This window comes from Buteo buteo, chromosome 5 (assembly GCF_964188355.1).
Source record: "Buteo buteo chromosome 5, bButBut1.hap1.1, whole genome shotgun sequence".
Taxonomy (NCBI): Eukaryota; Metazoa; Chordata; class Aves; order Accipitriformes; family Accipitridae; genus Buteo; species Buteo buteo.
In genome coordinates this window covers 46,022,729-46,048,841 of record NC_134175.1, presented here as the reverse complement: position 1 = coordinate 46,048,841, position 26,113 = coordinate 46,022,729, and the positions used below count along the sequence as shown (strand labels likewise).

At 37.2% G+C, this 26,113-nt stretch overlaps 1 protein-coding gene across 8 annotated transcripts in view; it reads left to right on the top strand.

The window, feature by feature from the left end:
• The window catches only part of NCKAP5 (NCK associated protein 5), a 394,562-nt gene that overhangs the window by 194,267 nt on the left and 174,182 nt on the right, over nt 1-26,113 (top strand). For all 8 annotated transcript variants that reach the window (XM_075028890.1, XM_075028892.1, XM_075028891.1 and 5 more), the window contains one exon: nt 3,256-3,389. In XM_075028890.1, the coding sequence (XP_074884991.1) occupies nt 3,256-3,389 (134 nt within the window). The remainder of the gene's footprint in view (nt 1-3,255; nt 3,390-26,113) is intronic.

The following is a 26,113-nucleotide window of genomic DNA, read 5'->3' as shown; positions in this document are numbered from 1 at the left end:
GGTGGTCTCTTACTCCTTTCCCCGCCGCCCCCTCCACAGTATTTAATGTCTGTGATCTGGGTGAAAGCAGATCTGCTTTCTTACTGCAAGAAATGGCAGAAGAGCCTCAAGGTTGCCAATAAATTCTTGTGAAGAAGCACAGAAATGAAGGCTGATGGCGTTATTGCTGTGCAGCTATCCTGTGGGCAGTCTTCTCCCCATTCATACAGGAAATTTTTGGTAGCTGGGAAGAGAACCCAGAATTTCAGGGCCTTAGGTTAGTCCTTTTGTTTCTGGTCCTGTAGCCTTGTGACTTGTTCATTGTTCATCCCTTACCCTGAAAGGAGCGTAAGTTTTGTACAGCAACAGTATGTGCTCATGTAACTAATACTGTGTCATAATGCTTGCCCATGAGGTGGCTGAATTGGAATTGGACATTTAACTCATTCCAGAAGTTCCTAACGTTTAGACATTTCATTCCTGTAACACTATTGTTCTTGTAGTGTGAATTTGTTGTTGGTTTATGGGTACTTTTCTTAAGGTAATTCCTAGGTCCTTTCTTTTCTTAAAAGAAAACCCCAAAATGTGAATGTGCTAATCTTTTTGTGTAGGACGATAATACAGACTTCCCCACATGAATAGAAGGAATAAATGGTAGCAACAGCATTCTCTGACCTATCAGCAAGAGGTAAATGAAACATAGAAATAGCTTATACAGCTCATACAGCTCTTTGACCTCTAGGGGAAAGTTTGGATTTGTGAATCTCTGCTGTGTATTCAATGCTCTAGTAGAAAATGTGGTTTTGTGATTAGCAGCAGCACAGCCATGCATGTAGATACAGCACACTCACGCAGGACACTCAGTGGAGCTGTGTGCAACCTGCAAAACATCCTGGCAGCAAGATGGAGAACAGGTTACTCATCTGATTTCTAAAATGTCACATTTTGTCTCTCCCCCCATGTGGAGATCTGGCTTTGTACTTAATGTAGAAAGAAGGTTTACCTGAGGACCGGAACGTGGACAGCATAGCAGACATATGGAGGTAATTGCTGTATCAGAATAAGATCATTGTGGCATTAATGACGCTGAATGAGCGTTGAAGGCATGGCTAAGTCTCTGGTCATCAGTCCATTATCATAGTTAAGCTGTTACTGCATCAGGTAGCTTAGGCAGAGCCTGGTGCTTTGAGTCAACTTGGGCACTCAGGGGTTCATAGCAGTACCTGATTTTCCTCCAGGGTGGCTTATCAGTTACTGTAGGGCCAGTTACATATTGGATTTTAAGGCCAATTTCTGTAGACACCAGTATCTTCTGAAAGCTTGTCTTAAGCTCTGGGTGGTAACTTTATATTTCTTTTATGTCATTACCCTTGCTACTGTCTGACTCTCTGGAAGCTCTAGATGTCTCTTTAGCAGCAGTGAAATGCTTCTGTAAGAGAAGATGCGAACAGTATAATTCTGAAGCTGGCATTGACGGGATCTAAGCTGGAGAAATACTAACTGCTTTGAATATTCTTCCCGTATCATTAGCCTGAGTTATCCTTTGTGAGCCATACTCTCTGTACAGCTGCTATGTATCTTCTGCCTGGTGCTGAGCACTCTCTGCTCTTCTTAGTTTGGCAGAAACCAAGGATTACTCCAAACATGGCAGAACATGGTTATGTAACAGTAAGGACAGTAATTAGATAATTTAGTTAGAACAATGTATTTATTTTCCAGTAATTTGTTTCTTGTTTTGCAGTTTTCCATTTTCCAGTTATTACATATGACCAACTAGACAGAAGCCCTCTGTTCTCTGAGTAATTCCCCCTATTTTTTCAAAAGCATATAGATATTTCATTTAATCCTTTGCAGCCTCCCTTTGTGGCATCTGCTTATTTATCTCTGTCTTTAAGATCCGTTTTCCACTTGGTAATGTTCATATTTTTGGTCTCTTGGTTACTGCTATTGTAAATTATTATCCAGTAAGATTTATAGCTGTGAGACTTGTACAAATAATCTGTCTCCCCCATTTAATGGTTTAAGACTAAGATACCTTTGTTATTTTCTAATGAAACTGTATGTATAATTTCTAGATAAATTTTTGCAGGTATGTCATGAAAAATTAGGTCAGCAATGGAACTACGTCAGACTGTCTGACAGGGTACAAATTGCATTGCACCATGGGCACAGAAATTTTTCAAAACATATAGTTGGTCTACCCACTGTAGCTTTACAATGACTTAACCTTTTCTTAGTCAACTGACATTGGACCTCCTTCACTGACGGAGTATAATGTAGTACCATATAAATTGCTTGGGTTTTTTTATTGATTTATTATCTCATTTAAATGCACAAGGAAAAATTTAATTTTATTTCATTTCCGTTTAACAGGGTCACATGCAAAAGGCTGTATATACATTTTTTAATTCCAAGAGCTTTTTTTATAACTTTTCAGTTCATTCCCCTGCTCCTCCTAAATTGGGTTTAGCTACTTTTAAAACAGGGTTTTGAAATCATTAGGTACCCTTTTATATGATGTTCTTTCTTTAAAAAAAAAATATTAAAAAGAAATTAGGCCATGACATATGTAGATTTATTCAGGTAGCGCCGTATGTTGTGGATTGGGTTTTTTAGTTCTGTGTTTTAAGAATTAGCAACAACCATATGCTATTTGCCTTTGAGAACTATTAGTAAAATTAATGACATTTTTATTTCTCTCATATTTGTTTGATTGGTACTCAGTTTTTAAGAACATATTCTTTGTCATAGTATTTCAGTAAATAGATTCAAATAGACTCTGTCCTATTGATAGGGATCCTCCTCTCATCCAAAACAAGAAAACCAGTGGCTGTAGAATCAGGTCCTTCTCTGCTCGTGATATTGAAACATTAAGGGATGGGTGACAAGTTGTCCTCTTGACTTGTTTCATGCTTCCCCTGTCTGCATTCAAGCAAGATGGATCACAGATTTCAAATATAATTTTTTACATTTATTTTGAGTGGAGGTGAAGACAAAGAGCTTTGAAGGAAAGGGTGGGTGTTTGTTTTTTAATATGCCGACTTCAGTGAGTCTGAGCCAAGTAGTAGTAGCTCAGTGTGATGGGGGTATTCTGAAAGGCTTTCCTTCTCCAGTTTGTTATTCTATGTAACATTGCTGTACAAAAAAAAGATGGGACTGGATAGTTAGGGTAATTATTTTGATTGTTTGATGATTTTTCCCAAATTAAATCTTAAATTTTTGCTGAAAGTATGTCTTATGTGTACGATTAATAAATAACTGTTTATGGTCTTTCAGCGTGAGAAGCTGATACATGAGTTGGAGGAAGAAAGACATTTAAGGCTTGAGAGTGAAAAAAGATTACGGGAGGTGACACTGGAGTCAGAGCGTAGCAGAGCTCAGATGCGTGGGCTGCAAGAACAGTTTTCCAGGTATGTTGCATAAGTAAACTACGTTCAAAATACGGGAAGAACATACTTTGGTGCAAAAAGATTGATCAAACCTGTTGATAGCTTGAATGGATGGAATCTAAGGCAAAAACTGCTCTCCCTCTTAAATTCTGTAAACATAATGGGCTTTTGGCTAAATGATTGCTAGCATACTGTAAAATTTAAAAGGCTTATACCATCGTTCTATGTAGTGGTGAAAATTTTAATTTCTAGAGATTTTGCATTTGTTAGAATTCCCAATAATTTTCTAAGTACAGGTCTTCACTGCTCAAAAGTGCATGTCATTGATAAGTCAACATTTGGTGTTTGTTTCTGTTAACCAACAAGAATGGGTTTGGTCAATCGGAATAAAGGAAAAAAAAGTGATGCCTTTTACCAGCTGGGTAATCATCCTGCTTGGACATGCTTTGAATCTCTTCCTGCATTGACTGGACCAGAGCTTTGTGCTAGAACAGAGCTCCACTTAAAAGAGAGCCATCTTAGAACTGGGATTTAAGACAAACTATTCATTCATAAGATGACAGTAAGTATTTGAGTTATTTATTGTTTTCATGGTGCATGATGAGATCTTGTACATCAAATTGGATTTTTTATTGTTTTTGCCACATGAACAGAAACAAAACAATCAAAACAAAATCAAAAGAGACAATGGAGTTTTATGTTGTATATTTTCCATCAAGACTGAATATTAACTCGTTACTTCAGGCCCCTCAATCGTTGGAAAGTTCAAGTTCAGTTTAATATGGTGAAAACAAGCTTTTGTGGGGTGGGTTTTTTCCTTGGTTATTTTTGTTGGGGTTTTTAGGGTTTTCTGTGTTGGGCATTTTTTGTGGTTTTTTTTCCTCAGTGTCTGCCATGCTGCTCCTCTCATCTGAAATTGGGTTTCTAGGCAACGCTGCAAAAGCTGTTAATAGCAATAATAAAATTTCTTCTGATCTGTTGTTTTGTTTTTGGAAAATCTCCATTAATGCTCTTCAGATTTTAAAAAACTATCAAAGTGTTCAGATAAGTCTGAAATTCTTTTGCTAAAAATGCTAAGGATATTTCCTTTTTAGTTTTCTGTTGTTGTTCTTGTTCTATGATCTTTTGTTTCAATTTTTACTTATTCTGATGAGACTCCCTGAGTAATATGCACAAATTAAATCCACCCTATGAGTATTCTTGGTTAGACTATTTTGCTCTATTACATATTAATCTTTGTTTATGGAAGAATTTCCTTAGGGCCTGATTTTAGAACAGTATTATTGTTACAATAACTAGAAGCCTTTGAAATAAACTTTGAAGATGATGGAGCCATGATTAAGAAAAGAGGGCGTGAGGGGAAGCCAGTCTCCAGAGTAGCACGCCCAGTAACTTGGTAAAATTTTAACTGTTGCATATCCAGATCTTTTCAGGATAGCCCTTCATTATTTCTGTGAAACTGCGGTAGTCTCATTCACTTCTACAGTGTTTCTGACAAGAGTAACTATTTTATTAGTTAGGATCCCTGAAGTCCACTGTCTTCAAATTAATCCATTCTTTTGCTTCCATTACTATTTGCCGTCTAGCTTGCTCTGATATATCAAGAAGCATAGGGATGCAAGTTCTTTGGATTAAAGTTGTTTGTCTCTTTATTTTTGTACCTCTGATTTAGATAAAGGTGAATGCTGTCTAAATCAGTATTATGTTCTTCTTAAGGCTGTCTGCACGTTAGCTATACTGTTTGAAGGCAAACTTAAATATCACTTTTCATTAATGGCACCTTGGTTGGCCCTGCTATTACCAACGACGAAAACTGCTATTGGCTTCATTGGGCTATGATTTTACTTTAGTGTAGACCAGATGCTAGGAAGAGAATGCATCACTTACTTAAATACTTCATTTGCTTTTAAAACATTATGTTTGTTATGATGAATATTAGAGGTTATTTTTTCTTATGTTTAGTAGAATATTAAGATATTTGCTTACACAAACAGACTTTCTCCCTAAACAAGTATATTTTTTCTTACTCTGCTTGAGCAAATAATGAAACTGGCAACTGGATAGTCTTGTGCTGCTTAGAGTTTGAGACCTTTTTCTCAATTTGAGAACAATTAAATGGGACAAGACAGGTGGTGATGGGAGGAGTTGTTAAAATCAAGCAAATTGGAAGTACTTTAGAAGATCCTAGAGAGTAGTACTTTGGACCTAAATGTTCTGGCTTTCAGATGCAGATAGACTAAAGTAAGAACATATATTATAGCATAAATCTTTTAACTATGTTTAATTCCTGAACTGAGTGGATTTACATAGACATTCCTACATATACATGTAGAGCAGCAGGTTAAACTGTGATTTGGAGGATGTTTCCTTGCATCTCAAAATATTTTCTCTGCATCTTTGAAAGAATGAAACATAATAGTTTGTGGAAACCTGTAAATTGACCTTTGTAATCAGGGGAGGAAAGCTGCCTATTCCTATCTGAAATTGTGTGAAAACCTTAATCTGTCATATAAGCATATAGTTTGAGATTGAGGACTTCAGAAGGCAAGGGGTTTTTTTATTGATTGACATTTCTGTTCTTACCAAGTAAGCAATATTCCAGGCTAGGAGTCTGAAATAAATCGAAGTTCGCTTTCTTAACATCTGTATAAATCTGCCAGAGCCTTAAAGTGACACAGTGGTTTGATAAATATGTGACAGTTGTTGTAGGAGAAAGAGCTTTTAAAACCAAATTTCTTTTCCAGAATTGTATAGTGGTGTAGCCAGGTAGTTTTAAAATTGTTTTCTAATTTTCTTGGAGGTGAGTATATTTAAGGCGTGGAAGGATCCTGCAGGAAAACCATTTAATGTTAAAGCTAGGATTTTACACTATAGTTGGATGCAGTTATTTCTCCATTACTTCAGTATATCTCATCTTAAGGTGAAATCCTTGATGTTTTCTTTCTCAAAACCACTGAGATCTGTTGCTTTGCTGCAGCTGTTCTGTTAAATTCTCTAAGGCCCTTTTTGGCATGACAATATATAGATGAATGTTGCTCAAATGCATGAAGACTAACCCTATAAAATACCTATCAGCCGAGTTTCTTCCAAGACAGTGTCATGCAGTCTGACTTGTCCATTTTGATTGTTGGCAACTGTCATGGTGGGTCACCATTTAGGTTAGTATTATGCCTGCTGCCTCTTTATCCAGCTCTGGAGGAAATTAGGTTAATTCTTTTGGGGTTGTTTTTGTTTGGTTGGTTTGGGGTTTTTTTTTTTGCTTGCTCACAGTTTAACATTAGTTCCTCCTTGAACTCCTTATATCTTGGACATTAGAGAAGAAAATACACTGTCTCATTTACCTCCTTGTTCTTGGTTTCAGCTGTGCTTTCCTACTTTCAGCATCTTCCTGCAACAGTAGGAACAAAAGTGCAACAACCCTGCCCGAAGCAGTAGGTGTGATTGGTGTGATTTAGAGTATCACTCTAAAAAGCATACTAATACACACGATATAAATTGATTACATTTCTCTGCTATACATCAGTAAGCAATAGAATTTGTTGTCTGTTGAGTGCATACAGTACATGTGACTCCAAACTGGGATTAAATGTTAAAGCAATAAAAGAGGTAGCTTTACTTAAGTTATTTTGATTACTATTTTGGTCTAAGTGAAACAAGTTCAATAAACACACTATTGTAAAGTATATCTCTAAACAGTAATTGAAGAGGCTAGTATCAAATCTTAAAATCCCCTTTGGGTAAATTTCAAAAATTCTTTCAGTTAAGATGATGTTGTTTATAGGTATCAATGTCTGTGACTGGGAAACTGCCTCAGGCTTTTAAGAACGGATGTTATTGGAAAAGTAGGAAATGGTCCTTGTTTGATCTGCCAGGGTCCTGCAAATGGGATGAGTGCAGTTCTCATTAGATTGGATTTCAGCGTTCCCCTCACATTAATATTGACCGTAGGGTTAAGCCTGTCACTTCTGATGAGGGCAAAAATGACTACTACAAATCTGATAACACTTTGCATAAAAGGACTGTGTGGCTGTTGGTTTAAGCACATCCTACGTGGTTTTCTCCAATTATTGTTAATTCCCCTTGTTCCATTCAGGCTTGTCAGCAGGTGAGTGGAAATGATAACTGTTTTCCTAGCAGTTGCGATAAAGAGATTTTTTGCATTGCATCAGCATGTTGATGTTGCATCATCGCATTGTAATTTCTAACTCTATCACATCTGCTTGATCTAGAGGTCACCACCTGCTTGCACTTCAGTGGCCTTACTGCCATGACTGATAATCCATATACAACAGAGACTGTGTCTGGAAAGTATAAACCAGTAGGACACCTCAGTAGCCCCTGTGGTTGGTCAGTTTGTCCATTGAATGCCAATTTAGACCATTAATAACATTTTAATCTAGTTTCTGAGGAGATTAAAATGCTCTCCTGGCAGCCATTGATGGTATTCCTTTGATTCTGTCATAGCAGGGATGAGTAAAACACTGTGTGAGAATTCACTGCTTGTCTCAGAGGAAGATTACAGAAGGAGCTGTCTACAGTTCTCCTCTTTTCTGCAGTTCTTCAGTAATCTCCTATCATCCTTCCTGCATGGTCTGTATGTAGGGTTATTGAAGGAGGCAGATTGTTGCAAAGATAGAGTTTATATCAAGGGCTGACCTTGTCATCCTGCCCTATGTTTTTAGATACTGCCAGATTTTATTAGATGTGACTGTGTGAAATGTTACAAAGAAAACTAGTGAATAAGTATAAAACACAACTTGCTGACTTGAAAGTGCTCCATGTCTGGTGCACGTCTCACTTGTACACTTCCTTCATGTTTTGCTACTGACTACAAGACGTCCATTTTCAAACATGTTGTGGTAGGTTGACCTTGGCTGGCTGCCAGGTGCCCACCCAGCCACTCTCTCAGTCACCCTTCTCAACAGGACCGGGAGAGAAAGTAGTAAGACAAAAAACCTCATGGGTTGAGATAAGGACAGGGAGATCACTCACCAATTACCACCAAGGGGAAAGAAGACTTGACTTGGGGAAGATTGATTTAATTTATTGCCAATTAAAAATAGTGTAGGATAGTGAGACACAAAGACAAAACTAGTAATACTTTCTCTCACCCCTCCCTTCTTCCCATGCTCAACTTCATTCCTTTGTTCCCAACTCTTCTACCTCCTCCCCTGAGCAGCATGGTGGGCAGCAGGGTGGTGGCGGGGGGGGGATCTGCTGCGAGCAGTTCAAAACGCTTCATCTCTGCCACTCCTTCCTCCTCACGCTCTTCCCCTGCTCCAGCGTGGGGTCCCTCCCACTGGGGTCTTTGAGTGCTGGGAGGCCTTTCTGGTGTGTGGTGTAAGGGAGTGGTGTCACCAGTTCTGGAGCTGCCACTGCCAGTGTGCTGGGCAGAGTGCTTTTGCTGGAGGACTGCTTAGCTCTTGGCTGGGCTCACTGAGCCTCAGGACGTGGTGTGAATACTATTTTACTAGGACTTTGGCCTAATGCTTAGGATATCGATCTCGTCGTTTGATTAGAATTGACAGAGGAAAAGAATGAAGTTTCTTTTAGATTAACAGTGATGGGGTGAGTATATTAGTATTTTTATTTATGTGCATGTATGATACTTGGGTACATATTTCATCTCTAATCGTTGCTCAGAACTGTCAAGCACTACTTTAAGTAAGATCAAGGAGCTTTTGTGTGATAGTTTTCATCTGGCAGAAAATAAAGGAATGGTTTAACTAAACCCATGAAATTAAGCCCAAAGAGGAGGTTGCCTCAAGTTGTATATGGAGTTTGACTCAGTTCCCTAGCTACTTTGAACTAAATATGCTGGTTTCCTGTTCTTTGACCAACAAGAAGAAGAAAAGGAATTTTCTAATTTTTCATACCAAGCTTAATTTTTTCCACTCTTCTGTTCTGTGTGTGAATATGGTGGTTTTGAAAATACATACACGTGAGAAATATCTTCAAAGAATGTGTTATCTGAGTTTTCTTCAAAAACTATAATTCTTATGTTAGAAACAATTGGGTTGAAATACACATTGTCATACAGAAGCTGAGAAAGAACAAAAGCAATGAGGTCAGAGTGACTGCAGAGGGCTGAAAAACCAGGGTAAACTCGAAACACGGAAGTCATGCAAGGACCAGAAATTATAGCAGACTATACTGCATGACGTATATTGACTTGCGTAACACTTTTAGAGAGCAATGGATTGCTTTGCTTCAGGCATTGTTAAAGATGCACGTAGAGGTACATGCAGTTCCCGATCATCTGTAGACTCTTCAGGCACTGAAATTACATTAAGAGCCAGCCCTATTTCAGTACACCAATGCATTCGTAAATCATGTGGTGGTGTTTCATGGCAGCTCTTAGTTGCTGAAAGCTTCTTTCAAGGGGCCCAGGGTAATAGGTGAATTTTATCTCCCACAGACAAAAACATGGCTGTGTGCTCAGAAAATCTTGGGTTTGGTTTGTATTTATTTATATGCTGACAGTATGCGTCATACTTGTATTTCTGGAAGGTTGCATCTATTACCTTTTACTGATTTATCAGAGCATGAAATGATACTTTGCTTCCTCTGTTCTAGCTAGCACTACAATTTAATGAGATATAGTGGGTGTTTTCCTTTGCATAATGTAATAGATTAGCACCTAAGTAGTACTAGGTTACAATGTAATCCTTTGTTTTACCCTGTCTTTTAAAACATACAAGATAAGCCTAACATAAAAACAATATATCAACCTTTTCACTGCTATTCAACACTAGGTTACCAGTGCCCATATGCAGGTCCACACACAGCATATAATCCCCTCCACGCATTAATTTTTGTAATAGAAAGATGGTTTGAATGTTCTCTGCACTCCCATACCATGGTCCTAACCAAGCAGAACTATCTATATTAAGTAGCATGTGGTGTGTATCCATCATCTCTCTTGTATGGCTGTTTCATTCCCAAAGTGAGATATCCCCACTGATGTTGAAGGAAGCTCCTAGAAGCATGTACCAAATAATGTTGTGCCTGACAGTAAGAGCAGGGATTCCTGTGCAGATGTAGTGACTGGGTTTACAGACCCTTTTATGTTGGAGGACAGTGAAAACCTCATTTTGGTTGGATTGCAGACTCCCTTGCTACTGCTGTTTAAAGTGATTGAGGTTCGTGTTTGATGTGTATGTACTGTGAAATCCTGTACCTGTTGAAGTTCACGGCTCTGTGCATTTTATTTTGCACAATAATAGGTATATTTTTGCAGGTATTTCTAGCTATGGGTAATTCTCCATTGTATAACATGTTTAGATTTATAAAAGGACAGTGCTGATATAGGAGCTAGGTTCTGTTACTGACTAATGTTGCTGCCTAAGAGCTGTGCGGTCATATATGGTAAGACGTTTCCAAGGTAGATAGGACCTGTGGTTGTCAGGAGGACTTCTGTCACTTATTGGTGGTTTGCTGTTCTTATAGACGTATTTTTAAAATTGCATCAGAACATGCAAAGTTAAAGTACTGACTGTTTCTTTCCTGTGCAACTTGCCATAGTTTGGTTTCTTTTGAACTTGGGAAATCAGGAGAGTCACAGATGTGTCACGTGCTATTCTGCAATTCCTTGATGCCATATAAGGTAAAGAGACTATTCAAAACCAACATATTCCTTCACCTATTTAATAAAAAGATTCCTTTGATAGACATGATAGATACCTTAATTCCAAGGACCAGCAGAAGGATCAGCAGATCTGCCAGAAAAAGATCTGCAAAGATCAGCAGAAAATAATTTATTTTCCTTTAGTTTATTTTTTCCCTTAAGGCAAGCCATTTGATATTAATTAGCTGTGGTCTAAAAGAACATCTTTTAAAATGTTTTCTTTTAACATTATGTTCTTGATTCTGAGCCATTTTTCAGGAAAGAACCTGCCCTGATTACACTGTAAGTTTATCATCACTTTTTCTTCATAGCTTGCCATGATTACCCGCTATGTGTGTCGTGGTTTAACCCCAGCCAGCAACTAAGCACCACGCAGCCGCTCACTCACTCCCCCCGCCCTAGTGGGTTGGGGGAGAAAATCGGGAAAAGAAGTAAAACTTGTGGGTTGTGATAAGAGCAGTTTTATAGAACATAAAAAGAGGAAACTAATAATGATAATGATAACACTAATAAAGTGACAGCAGTAATGGTAAAAGGATTGGAATATACAAATGATGCACAGTGCAATTGCTCACCACCCACCAATCGATGCCCAGTTAATCCCCAAGCGGCGATTCCCTGCCCCCACTTCCCAGTTCCTATACTAGATGTGACATCCCATGGTATGGAATACACCGTTGGCCAGTTTGGGTCGGGTGCCCTGGCTGTGTCCTGTGCCAACTTCTTGTGTCCCTCCACCTTTCTCGCTGTCTGAGCATCAGAAGCTGAAAAATCCTTGACTTTAGACTAAACACTACTTAGCAACAACTGAAAACATCAGTGTTAACGACATTCTTCTCATACTGAACTCAAAACATAGCACTGTACCAGCTACTAGGAAGACAATTAACTCTATCCCAGCTGAAACCAGGACAGTGTGAAAGACCAAACTCCTCCATACTTAGGTCACCCCCAAATAAAAATTGGAGGTGTGATACATATTTATATACAACTAAGGCATTTTTACAAAGATTATAAAACGATGAAAAGTAGTTTAAAAGAGAAAATCATGTGGAAGATGGGAGTATAGAAGGGCATATAATAGATGAGAAAGCAGGAATGCTTAACAGCTGTTCTTTCTTAGTCTTCCCTAAAGGAAAATAATAGCATACATATACCAATAAAGATTGATAATGATGATCTGAGATCTCACAATAGAATGTGAAAGGTAACCAGTTAAAGAATTAAGATAAGTAGATTCAGCCAGGATTTCTTCATCATACTCACAGGCACCAACTGTAGTCAACCAACCACTGACAATTACATGTGTAGGCAGTTGAAGAATGAGCAAAGTCCCAAAAGAGTGCTATTTACTTATATATAACTAAGAAATTGTGCACAGAAGATTAGACTGATTTGTTGTTAATAAAGTTTAGATATGGTTCTACAATAGTCTTCATGAAGAAGACTAAACAATTATGGTACCAGTGCTCACTTCAGTTGCCTGTGCTCTAATAAGTAGCTTCTGAGAAACTCGTCCAGGAAGAGGGTTTTTGTTAAATTTAATGTATCCAGAGAAGAACTGGTGGGGTTAACAATGCTCTATAGTATCTCTCTTGAAGTGCTTTTGAAGTTAGAACATTGCTAGAATCAGATGCTACATCCTTAGTGGCAGCTACAGATGATCTGCTTTGGGAAAGCTTTTTCATGCGGGAAAAAAATTGTGATATTCCCATGTCCTGCGATGTGAGGTTAATCCCCTAGCTGACCCATTAGAAACTCCTTCCAACCAAATATATTAGAATAATTTTACAATGTTTTGCAGAAAACGTGATAATAGGCAACATATTTAAAGGTGACAAGCTTCAGTTTAGATTGAAATCATAAAACGGTTAATCAGTTTTGTATATGTGTTGAAAGTTCATGTGTGCTTTAAAAATATTAAAATGGAAGATTGTCTTTATAAGATCATGTAATTTTGTGAATTATTCACAATTAGAATGATTAGTTTTAAGTTGCTACCCAGATAACATGGATTTATCCCATCTTAGTTTATCCCGTCAGACTTGTGGTTCCTTTTGTCATGTGATTGTAAACTTGTACTTAAAAGCCATAACTGATATGCGATTTGCAGATTATAGACTGTTTCTCTTTGCTAATGGATCAGAGAAATGTGAGTCTATGATCACAAATTTTGTGGTTGTTTTTCTGTTAGATGCTTGAGGTGGCTTGTATTAATAATTTTCCTGTACTATAAAACCTGTGTTATAAACTGTAAATGTATCATTAATGGGCAGTGGTGTATATTCAGATTGATGGTGGTAGGCACAGAGCAAATTAAACCATGAGGGAATAGTATGATTAAAAAGGTGACATAAAACCAAATGATCTTGATAGTGATACTTCTCTTTTATGAGCATGATCGGAATCTTCAAAGGAGCATTGGTTGACTGAGTCTAAGTTTTACCTTACAATTATACAACAAACTGAAACAGGGAGCCTACACTCCCATTCTAATTGCAAGCAGATGAAATCTGATCCAGAAAAGTGCTCAGCCTTTTAAAATACTGGTATGCCTTCTGCTCTCATTAAGGGCAGAAGGAAAGGAGTGCTTCAGGTACCTTTGAGGAGCTTGGTGCCTTAAATAATGCAGAGGTACCGATTTGTGGTGCAGAGGTACCGATTTGTGGTACAGGGGATAAGAACTTGCAATCCTGAATGTTATCTCTCTGAATAATAGGGGAATCCTTTGTCTTGTCTAGATTTCAGAGCAATGTTTTCTGTTCTTCATGTGTGTATGAGGCAGGGAGGAGAAAAGGGCTTTCTCTAAAGTTCTTTAATGGAAATGGTACAGGCAATGGTATAGGAAAACAGGCACAAAGATGTCCCCCGCCTGTTATATCTGAAGGTAGGCCCTATAGATTGGGACTTCTGCTCTCTATTGTAGAATCATATCTTTACTCACAGTTTGCATGGCTGGCTTTCTAATGCTGGTGTGCAAGTAAACAGCTGGTCATTAAAAGTGACCAATACATGATTTGTAAATATAATCAGTTTGTCATCCTGCTCTGCATAACCTCTTAAGTACCTACACTAACTAATGGAAATAGAATAATTTATCTGCCTGACTTGAGGTGGTAATATATTTTTTCAACCTAGTAGCAATTTGTAGTCTGCATAGATTGGATTGTTTCACAGGAGAATTATTATGGTAATTTTAATTTTATCTTAGAACTTGTAATTATTCCACAGTATTGTTCTAACGTAACAGGCCATGCAGCAGTTCATTTGTTTGTCAGTGCTCAAAATTGGACAGGGCAACTTAAAAATTTAGTTTGAATCTTTTTCTATCAAAATGTTTTGGGTGTGTGTTTTCCTCTATGAGCGCATTTCAAATATGATTATTAAAAGTTGCAGCAAGTATATTTAAAGCTGAAAAGCTATTATATTAGGTGCAAACTGTTTTGGAGTTCTGCTTCTCAGAGTATATGATAAACATTAAGAGAACAGAATGGGATGTGTTTTTCGTGTATAGGCTTAGAGACTTAGTTCTTCTAATTATTCATCCCTTACTTTGATACTTCATTTTGCTAGATGTTCTACAGGTGAATCCTCAGGGACCTATGCCCTGAAGGCATAGGAAGTTTGTTTCAGCTGCATGGATGTTGCTTGTGCTTTTGCTTCATATATGTAATGGAACTTGCTTAGAGGAAAAATGGGATTTAAAAAAAGAAAATATGCTTGGTTTTAGTCCATGAGTATCAGTAAGGACAGCTGTGAGGTCTTTCTTCACTCCTGTTTGAAGGAAAGGCTTAGGATTCTCACTGAGTTTGGATCTGGATCTAGCAGAGGGAACGTCCCCTGGAAAGAAGTGGGTATTTCCCTTCTTAAGGGTGAAGAAAGCGTTGAAGGACAAATGCTACAGTTTTAAGTCATCTGACATGAGTCAAACTATTCAAACAAATAAGGAAAATTGGTGGGCCAGATCCTCACCAGCTCCTGAAAGGTGCTAGGTAACTGCACTAAAAACAGAGCAATGAGAGTCAAATACATCTGGCTTATGGCAGGAATGGACCTAAGTAATTGCTGTGGGCTTTGCCCATAAGGGGTTTATTGCTTAAAATCTTGGTATTTTTGCAGTGTCATTAATCATGCTGAACTTATATGACTAATACGGTTATAATTCCTAACTCCATAGGGATTCTGTTACAATTTAGTAACAATTACTGTCTACTATTTCAGATAGCTTTTATTGTAAAGCATTGCCAAAAATCTTAACGTGATTTTCTTTGGTCATAATGTGTGCTTCAGTTTGCAGATACTGTAAGAAAATGTAGACTGATCTGAATGATTGTTTCGGTGTAACATGGTTTTAATTCCATGTGTAGTGCCTGCCTCATAATCTCAAATTCTATGAATTGGGCACTGCTACCCTTCAGTCGAAATGTGTATTAAATAGCATTAATTAAATATGTATTTCAGTAAACATCCATTGTCTTCCAAGCATGCAGTATAATAACTACGGATAGGTTATTCTGAAAACATTGTCCAAAGGATGTCAGTAGAATATTGTGTTGCATAAAACAATGAGCTGCTCTTGTGACTAAGTAATCAGATAACTAAGGATATGCTACAAAAGGATGCAGAGAAACTACAAATCCTGTTTAGAACAAGTCACATTGTAGAGAACACTTGAGTATTTTAGGTTATTGATACACACTCTTAGTTTACATATACCTTGGAGAAGATTTTTGTTTTGCATCATTCTGTTTCATGATAGCTGAATCCCTGTTCAATTGCTTTCTTCAAGAGAAGGGATTTTACTCTTCTTAGTTTTCCCCACCATTCCAGATAGGAAAGAAGATGTGGTATGCTGAGGAAAAGTTGCATTTGTCATGAGAAAAGTGGTTAGGAGGAGGTGTGAGACGATGAGACTTAATGCTTCAAGGGAACAGAGATTTCTGTAGTCTCTTGTCTTGGCACAGGAGGTTGTGCTGCATTTTAGAACTTGACATACCTTTTTCTGCAAGCATGTTTAATCCTCCTTTCTGTTCTTCTATATTTGTGGGATTTAATTGTCCAGTTTTTCATGCTGGTTCATAGCAGAGAGAGCACCTGCTGTACATTTTGCCTGCATTGGAAATCCAAGCAAACTATGTGTTTTGAACCAAGTTTTCATTCTCTAGGAATACAGATTAGATCATTAAGTTGTAGTGCCCTTATCAGTGTTTGCAAGCTGCAGTCTATTAATTGAATGAATGTGGCATGAGTTGATATACTGTTTCACCTGATCAGAAGGTAACCTTTTTCTGTCTTCAGCTATAGGTTTCATCCTTCATCCTAAAACCTTTTTAGAGGCACTGAGTTGATTGTGGTTTTATTGCTGTGTTCCGTTTGTCATCAGTTGGCAGATTCCTTCCAGCTTGTATCTACTAACCATAAGAAAGCTAATCATGTATAGATCATGTATAGATGATAAGTAAATAACAGTAAGCCTTTGTGTATATTGCTTTTTACTGGAAAAATCAGTAAGAAACTGGAAAATTCTGACCACCTGCACTACTTTCTGAAAGGCAGGTAAGGCAGAGCAAGGTAATCAGTAGATTAAAAAGCCAGGGAGCTGACTGACTTCAAAATGACAGTTACCGTTATGGTATATCAAAGTGGATCTGTGTTAAAAGTGGCTACAGTGGAGATCCCTCCCCTTGGCTTGTTGAATGCAAGTGTATCTCAGAATATGAATTCTGTTCAAGACAAAGTATTTCTTAATCTTCTCAAGTACTGTAGATGTCTGCTGCTACTACGCTTGTATTCTCAAACTGAAGAGGAAAAAAAAAAACCCAAAAAACAATCCAACTGTCAATGTTTTCCTTAAAAGGCAAATGTCTGTCAAATTCAGTTCTTATATTTTAGTCTCAACCCTTCACAGAGAAAAGAGCTCATTTTGTCTATGACTATGTAGTAGTGAATAGTGGGAGAGTATCTTATATTGGTGTGAATTTACTGTAGAACCTGTTAAAGAAAGAATGAAGGAAACTTACATTTTTTAAAAAAAAATTGAATTTCATGGAGGTCATTTAGATCCGTTTCTGAAATATTTGTTGAAGGCAATTTTAGTGTATACAGGGAAGAATAATGGGTCACTGGTTTCACTAGTTTCATACTAGAGTGAGTATTCTTGTGGTAAAAATACTTTAAATATTCTGGGTTTCATTCAGCTCTTGTAGTCATGTACTAAATTGCTGAAATTTATAGCATTGCAAAATAACAAGCAAAATTTTCCCATTCCAGACTTGCCTGCATTTCACTGTGAACCCTCTGTTGCATATTTTGTGACATATTTAGTGTTTATTGCGGTGCTATATGTATTTTCTCAATCAGTGTGTTTGTAATAGGACAATTATACTGGCAACTACAATGCGAAACACATGCATCATGATCCATTGTAGTGCTGGCAGGATGAGAAATGTCAATTGAGGTTGTTGTAAGAGGTTTCCTAATCCTGCTGAACTAAGGAATGAGATTCTTTCAGAATCATTGCCATCTGGAGTATATAAAAATGTGAAATAACCTTTTATCATTAGGTTGGCACATGCTACTGAAGCAGTATTGGCATTGATGAAGTTCTAATGAAATGAAATACTATGCACTGAGAAGAACTCACTGCTTCATTATTTTGTCTGGGTTCTTCAGAACGCTCCCCTCCAATTTATGAAGGTTATTGAGTAGTTAATAATGATTTAAATCTAAAACACACAAAGTCTTTATTTACAATAGTCTGGCATTTTAATATGGATATTAATCTAGTTATAAATACAAAGCAACATGTATGTGGTGGAGAATAATTTGTAATTCATACTATAATCGGGTAATTTAACTCACTCTGTTTTCTTGATTTGCTCTACTTATTTGACTTTATTTATTGCCCATAAATTTTAGGGTCTAAAATTAGGCCACGAGGCTTCATCCCCCACCTTGTCAGAAGCAATCATGGCACATAATCCTTCCATAATCTGATCACGCCCACTGTAGAATAGTTGTTCTGTCCAACTGTTGCTATTGCACGCCTGTTCTGTACTGAACTGCTCTTAGTTGTAGTACATGCAATACTGCTAAGTTTATGCATATTTATTCTTATATAAGGTTCATTTTTTAAATACGGATTGACTAATTCTGTCCCCACTGAACCTTTGCTTCACCAGACTAAACTTGCCCAGCTTTTTTAGCCTGACTCTTTCCTGTGCCTGTTGCAATGTAAGTTAATTTTTCTTGAAGATAGGCAGTCTGAACATGCATTTCAGATGGGTCTCCTACCAATTTCATAGGTATTGTATGTCTGTTCACTGACTTCTTCCTAGAGCAGGTTCTTTTCCTCACATAGAGTGTAGCTGCTTACTATTGATGAGAGGAGGATATTGCCAGGAAATACAGCCGGCACCCAGTAAGATGCCTATAGGCATGTATAGGTGACTTGTTTGAGAGTAAATGCCTGGACTTTCTTTAGCAATGGCCTTACAGGTAGTGGAAGCACAGGCTAAGTTCCCAACACCCTTGGTGTTCACGCTGCCCCCAGGTCTTCCTTCCTGGTCTATGTCTTTTGCTGCTGTCCTGAAGCCTTTCCTGTCTAGCTTCTTACCTGTTCTTCCTTCAGTCTCTGTTTATCTGGATCCTCTTTCACTTAAAACACCCAGCTGAGTTTCTGAATGGCCAGTATTGTAATTCTTGCATTCAGGAGAGACTGAAATTTGCTGTGTATTTGAATTGTTTAGCAAAGCTGATATGGTTAGGCACATTTCTAGTTAAAAATGCTGTCTGATTTGGATGTTGAATCTTAATCACTTTGAATCTTCAGTCTGTGCCTTACGTTCTCATTTTGAAGGGTTAATCATCGTGGAGTTCAGAGAACTAGATGACAGTCCTATTTAGTCTTCAGATTTAATAATATGAAGGCTCAGAGGTAGGGCTGGATTTAGAAGATGAAGGATTAGGACTGTTTAACTAATTCTTCTGAGGATGTGATTTCATTCTATCATGCTTAAATTGAAGTGGGCCAGTGATTTTGTGATCCCATAAATAAAGTAGATGAGAATATATTTTATTTTAAGCATCTTGTTTAGTCTCTGTAAATTCTTACGTAATTCTAACAGAAATTTATGTCTGCAGTATTGAGATTAATTTAATGTTTAAAAAGTGCTAGCCAATTCTTGTGCTAATTGTGTTTATTTCTGCTATAGACAAAGCCAAAACATTGCTGATATTTCTGTAAATGAGATTGCTGTCAATTTCATAGATGCATTGGGATTAAAATAAAAAGATGAGTATCATATTCTCTGCCTTTTACTTCTTAATGTTTTGTATTAACACTTTTCAGTAAAACCTCTAAATGTATCTGCCGTTATGTGTTGTGTGTAGGTACTATTGCTCAAGCTGGTAAGAATGCACAAGAGCACATTTTAGGCATTCTGAGAGCATACTTGATTTACCTGGTCTTTTATGATTTTCCAAGACAAGTGTTGGTTTTACAGTTAACTAATAACCTATAAAGCTTCAGAGATAAATTAAAAAGGAAAATAGCACTCCTCCTCCCACCAGAATATTTAGAGATAAGTCCAAATTGTGATGGTAGCTAACATGCAAGTGTCTGAGCTAGCATTCAATGAGTAACACAGCACCAGAAATAGTGTCTTTATCAGTGTATTCTGTAAGCCTGCTGGTTTCCCAGATGAATATGCTATTGACTGCCCTGCACTGAGCTCCTTGATGCAGTGCTGTTGGTCAGGATCTAAGCCAGCTCATTTAAAGTTAACTTGGTTATTTGAGCTGCAGCAATGGTTTTGATGAAGAGCATGCATCTCTTGCAGAAATAACATTCAGCAAATTATGTTGGGAAGATAAGCAGTGCTCTAGAGGAGAAATAATCACACTTTCAGAAATTTAAAATCTACATTTGAAAAATACATTAATTTAAAAAATGGAAGAAGGATTATCTCATGGTAGTAATAGTGTCATTGCCTTCCTGGTCCATGGAAATAGAGAAGATTTGTAAAGACTAGTATTGTCTTCTGTTACAGAAGCTGATACAAGTCTAATAAATAATACGATCTCTTCCTAACAATTCAGTCTGTATGTAGCTTGAAATTTTCTTTTTCTGACCTGAAGAAACACTTTTGTAAACACGTTTCACTCTTTGTTTTTCTGCATCTAAATCAGTTGGCTTTAAAAAAAGATTATGAAAATGATTCAAAATCTCTTAGGATTTGTTTCCCCTGTTGGCTGCTAAATGAAAATAATGACATTTTACAGCTAAGCAAGCAGAGGAATTCTGAACAATTTAGTAACTAATATTGCTGTGAAATTATACATGGCATTAAGAAATAGAATGGGAAATATTTAAACATTGAAAGAAAACCTTCGTAACTGCAAATCTGATCCATATACCTGGTGAAAAAAGATATGCGTGCAAATGAAAAGACACAAATGAACTCTAACAGAATGTCAAGTCTTTCACAGGCAGATTGCATTTAATGAAAGCCATAGAAACCTTTCAAGTGGCTACTGACCCCATTGTTTCTAACCCCTTACTCAGTGGCAAGACATTAGTGGCAAGACGTCTTTCAAAGTAGTTGTATGTGTATGCTCATAAAAAATATGCGTTGTGGACCTCTGAAAAGAGTCCTGTATATATATAATCTAGTATGTTGTTCAGTGTTGTGTTCTTAATGAATTAGAAACAAAGAGCACAGTCCACTTGAATCGGGTGTGATCAATCAAAATTGCACAGTTATGTTATGAAATGGGATGTATGGGCAAAGGCAGTGATGATACCATGGGAAATGTATGCCTTTGCTAAGACCCTGCCAACTCCCTTTTAAAGGGATCCAGAACAGCCAATGCTGAGGGAACCGAGCAGGAGAAGGGAAAACGCTTTCTATGTCTTGTCTCCCTTTCCAGAATCAAGAATGGTAAATACAGGTGACTTATGCTTAGTGAGGAAGCAAATACTGAAATGCTTCTTGTCAAGAGTTTTAAATAAAATTTTGAAAAAGCATATTTGAAAACAAAGCAAGGCCAAACATTTCCCACAAAATTTTAAGTTTGATGATGGTTCTTTAAGACTTAGGGTGTTCAGAACAGGGACACCAGAGCTTAGTTTTACAACAACAAAATAAATTCCCTGGTGGCGTGTGGGTGGAAAAGGGTCTTACAGCTAGGTCTCCTCTCCTTTAAGCAAATAACCTCATAACCAGGCTACACTTGCCACCTGATAATGTCTGGGTTTTTTTGTGGAGGGTATGGGGGTGGGAGAGCAGAAGGCTTCATTTTGTCACCCTTTTTTAGGAGTAGAGGGAAGGGTTGGAGGGTAAAATCTTGATTTCATTACGGTGTTCACCATGGGCCTCACTTCCATGCAGCAGGTGTACCTGGGGCATAATCAGGAGCTATTCTGGGTAGTGCAGCTGTCGAGTTGAGAGCTGAATAACCAAGTAGATCTTTGAGATGGGGATTTGAGTCCCCATCTTCATGTATTCTGTGGAGACGGCAGAGGAAAATGCTATTTTAAAAAAAGCAAATTTTTTGTCATATATTTATATAAATTTTTATATATGGGACTTCTCATCTGTAGAATTCATAGTGTTTTGCAAAGTAAATCTTTGTTTATTCAGTAAAACAATGTCATATCTGAGACTAAAAATCCCAGTCTTCACTCTGTGATGAACTTCATAAGGTACATAATAGGATTGAGTTCTTCATCAGGCATTGAACGCTTACCTGAAAAGCATAGTGAGGTAATAGTCGATCAAGCTGATTAATGAAAAAAAATACTAAAAAGATTAAAACTGCACATGAAAAATGGGGTAGGTGGGAGAGAACAGTGTTGTTACATGTCAGGAAACTGTTTTCCTGTCTGAATTTCCAAGCTGCATGTTCTAACCACCGGTATGCTACTGATAATACAAGACCTTTTATAAATACATTTTCTAAAGAAGGGGGGTAAAAAACCCTGAATTGAAAAATACCCGATACACATTTCCAAAGATGCCTGTCCAGTGTAATGAAGTTTTCAGTCAGCACCAGGCTTCTTGCTAATTGAGAAGATGAAAGCTCTGGTTACCTGTTGCTCTAAGTCTGTAGGCTCTCAAATCAGCTTAAGAAGAAAATCTTTGGAAAGAAAAAAATCCACTGTATAATTTGGGGGTTCAAAATTCTATGTGGTATAGATGATGGTAGTTCAATAAACACGTTGCAGGTCCAGTATAGCGTATTACTTACTGTAAGCACATTCTAATTGAGTTCTGTTAAAGCTGATTTAAAAGGTTTATTGTATTAAAAACTACAACAGAGATACCTAGCTTTCTGATAAATGGAGTACTGGCAGATCATATCTTTGTAATTTATGAACATAGTAGTTTATTATAAATGTCATTAATTCACTCTGATATACTTTTGCAAAGAGAACAAAAGGATATGAAAAAGAATTTGAGGAGCAAGAATATTAACTAAAAGGTGGGGGCAGGAATAATGCTTCTTGTCACATGCCTGGCTTACCTGTTTGGGGTTTAAGAAAGTCTGGCTGTTAGGATGTGGATTAGTGGAAGATTCATTCTTCTTCATGATGTAGGTCAGACACTAGCAAACATGTGGTGAAGAAAAAGCCTGTTTTCCCCAGTAGCAAGTGGAAACAGTAGCTCTGCGGACTTTGAAACAGAGGACCAGACAGAATGATTAGTTTTGATGTCCCGTGTGGTATGCAACAGATTTGAAATGTATGAGTAATGAAGGTTTCACACAGAAGAGTCTCTGACTGCACAGTGTGGGGCCACGTTAATGCTTTTTTAAAAAGCAGCTCAGTTCCTGAGTAGCCTTTTGTGAGAAGTCATTTGTCCAAGTCAGAAAAAGGAACTGGCAATGTCCCGGAACATGCACAAGAGGAGTGTCCCTGGGAGAGCCTATTCGCAGGAGCCTGACTTTAATTTCATGCTAAGAGAGGCTGTTTGCAGGTACTGCATCTTTCTGGAGAAACTTTTCTTATTGATTGTGTCAAGTCTGAGAGAATTTAAGGTGAATGATACAGTGAAATTCATAAAGTTGATTCTATACTAATAGTTAGAGTTCATGCTTGTGTGCAATCAATTTGAAGAGGTCCTAAGACCTCTTTTACAGGACTTTAAATGTTGGTCTGAAGAACTGTTTCTTCTTTCAGTGTTTTATGTGAAATCTCATCATTTTTCATGCCATGGAAAGCATATAACTCTGATGTGTAGCAATGTGTGATTTATGCAAGCCACAAATTTAAGTGTCATTTACCCATGGTTTAGATATTTCTATTATATTTAAAATAGTTTCATAGATTTATCGTGGGCTAGTTCCATCGCAGCAAAAATGATCAGAAGGCTTTCTCTGCAAGTTGTGATATTGCTGTTGTTGACTTAGAAATGAATTTCTGAATTTTAGTCGTCTTCTGTCTTCTCCTTCCTCTTCATTTTTAGTTTGAATTTTAAAATTCCTGTTAATTAAAAACCTGCCATGACAATGACTTCTGAGAACTGACTGCACATAGACCAGCTCAGTGTTGTTTGCATCTCTCACTGTGGATCTTTACAAGTGTCGCCTTCTTTATAGACAAATTTATAGTTGTCATTAAGCATCCATCCTATTTATAGTTTTTTAGATGTTTTCACTCTTACAGTTAACATTTACATTTTTTATATTTTTGCTGCTTAATTACATGTTGCTCTTTTAAGGACTAGTAGTTAGAAATGAGATCAAAGACAGAGAGTAGTTGTAAACAGTTTAAAAACCCCCACATTAATAAACCCAATACTAGGCATCTTTTTTTTTTTAATTTCTTGCTTCCACTGTCTGAAGTTGCTCAGTTTAGTCATCAGAGGTGTAGAATAAAAATGGAGGATTGTTTCTATGCTGTTAAGTCCCTGAGGTTTTAAGCTTTGATATCAAGACAGACCCTTGGTGTCTAGGAACAGACAGTGCCCAGGTTTGTAAATTGTATGGAAGGATTGCTAGAAACTGAAAAGTTCTTGATACAGTACTGTGCAGACTTTGTAAGAAGCAGAAAATCTGTCAGTTTGTAACTTTTTTATTTTTCAAGTATCAGCAACTTAATTTTCTAGCCCAAATATAATGGAAGGCTTAAATTTCAGGATGAACTGAAACCATAGTCAGGATCAGATACTGAAATCATGATTACCATTTTCCTTATTTGGCTTCTCTAGTGTCTTTTGGATGGATACCTCACAAAAAAGACAAGAGTGGCTGAATTTCAAAAATTGTAAGAATTAAAAGTGGTGGATTGTGTTTTGTTAGTTTGCTAACCAAATTCATTGTGCATTGATGTTGTTGTTGTAAAAGCAGTACCTTAAACATCTTTTAAGACTTCTTGTGGGCATTTTTTATTGTAGAACATTGTGTCCGTCGAGTATAAGTGTTCTCATTTGCAGGTGATAAACCTTGCTAAGTCTGTTGAAGTTTTTGTGTGTTTTCATAGCATATAACTCCTAATAATTAACTGCAAAATGTGTGCATACTGTAATGAAATTAGTCATACCCATCCAGGTTAACTGAATACCTTTATCACGTATAAAAGTAGGTTTTCCTCTTGTCAACTCTTCTTTCGGATATCTCACAAAATTATACTGGCTGATACAATTTTAAGGAAGTTCACAACTGGAAATTTTGGTAATGGGAGTATTGATTATATGTTCAAAGCATGACACTTGGAATCATATCTTTGTTTCATTTCTAAGGAAAGATTATATATACCCACTGCAGGCATTTTAGTAACTAATCTGTACGAATCAAATTCCTCCTGCTGGGTGTAATTAATTCGTAGGCCAATCTAATATTTTGTAGACTGCTTGTTTGGTATAGATCAGCTTGATTTTAATGACCTTTGAACTATGAAATTTCTTCCTGGTTAGATCAGCCAGCTGAAGACACCTATCTGTCTTTCAGTAGATGTATGTGTTTCCTGGTGATGGCATCTGTTTTCCACATGTTCTTTATCGTCCTTTCAGTCTACTGCCAGTACTCTGGTAGGACAAGATTGATGTAGAGGTTTTGGGTACTTCCTTTCTCTGTCTAGTTAGGATAGGTACCTTTCTGGGAAGATTCTATTAACAAAAAAATTTTTAAAAAAACTTTGGCCATATGTAATATCTAGGGATATTGAAAATAGTCTAGGTCTTTTATCTACAGTGTTATCCTGTGTAAAAATAGTTGAGCTGAGATGGTGAGAAATTTGTTGGACTAGAGGCTCTTTACAGCTGGGATTTTCTTTCCTTTTGCTAGGCAGCTTTTGATGTACAAATATATAATAAGATGTTCTAATTTCAGAAATTATATTCTTCCACATCAGTCCCTTTAAGTTCAACTTCTGCAGTTACATTAATACAAAAGGCAATTTTGGTCATATAGCAGCTCTAACAGTGCTGCTTACATGGGTATGTTCCACCCACTTAGTGTAATGCAGCAGTAAAATGGGAAAATTTATCTATAGGCATTTCTGTATGTCTCAGCACTGCATAAAATCCTAGCAGAGGAATTCTGTGATAAGTGTGCAGCTTTTCTTTCTAACTGGTGAACTGTATTCTGGGGGATTGTTTCAGCTACAACAGTGGCTTTTTTGGCAGGTGAAGTTAATGGTTTCTGACAGGAATCACTATGTAGGCTTGTTTTCCTCAGTTTGAGCTCTCATGTGTTAAGCTTTCACGTCAGACTTACAAGAACTTATCTGTATTTACAACTCAAAGAATTATAAATAGGACAGTTTTGATATCACTGTTCTAAGATTATTTTATGAATTTTCTGTTCTTCAGTGGTTTAAGTTTGCATTTCAGTTTTCATCTGTCTTCTGAATCATAATTTAAGCCTGACTTAAAGGTACTCATTTGTTAAAACAAATTCTATCAATGATGAATTCTTATGTGCTTAAAATATCATGAATATCTTTTGTTCTTGCAGGGAAGTTACCCGGTATAAAATCTGGTGTTTAAGCATTCCATACTGCAGTGCTGTGCTCAGGAGATACTTTGTTGACCATAAGCCTCTATCAAAACATAACTGATGGTACTTGGCTCCAAAAATGAAGAGACCATATAGGGAAAATCCAAATTTATCCAAT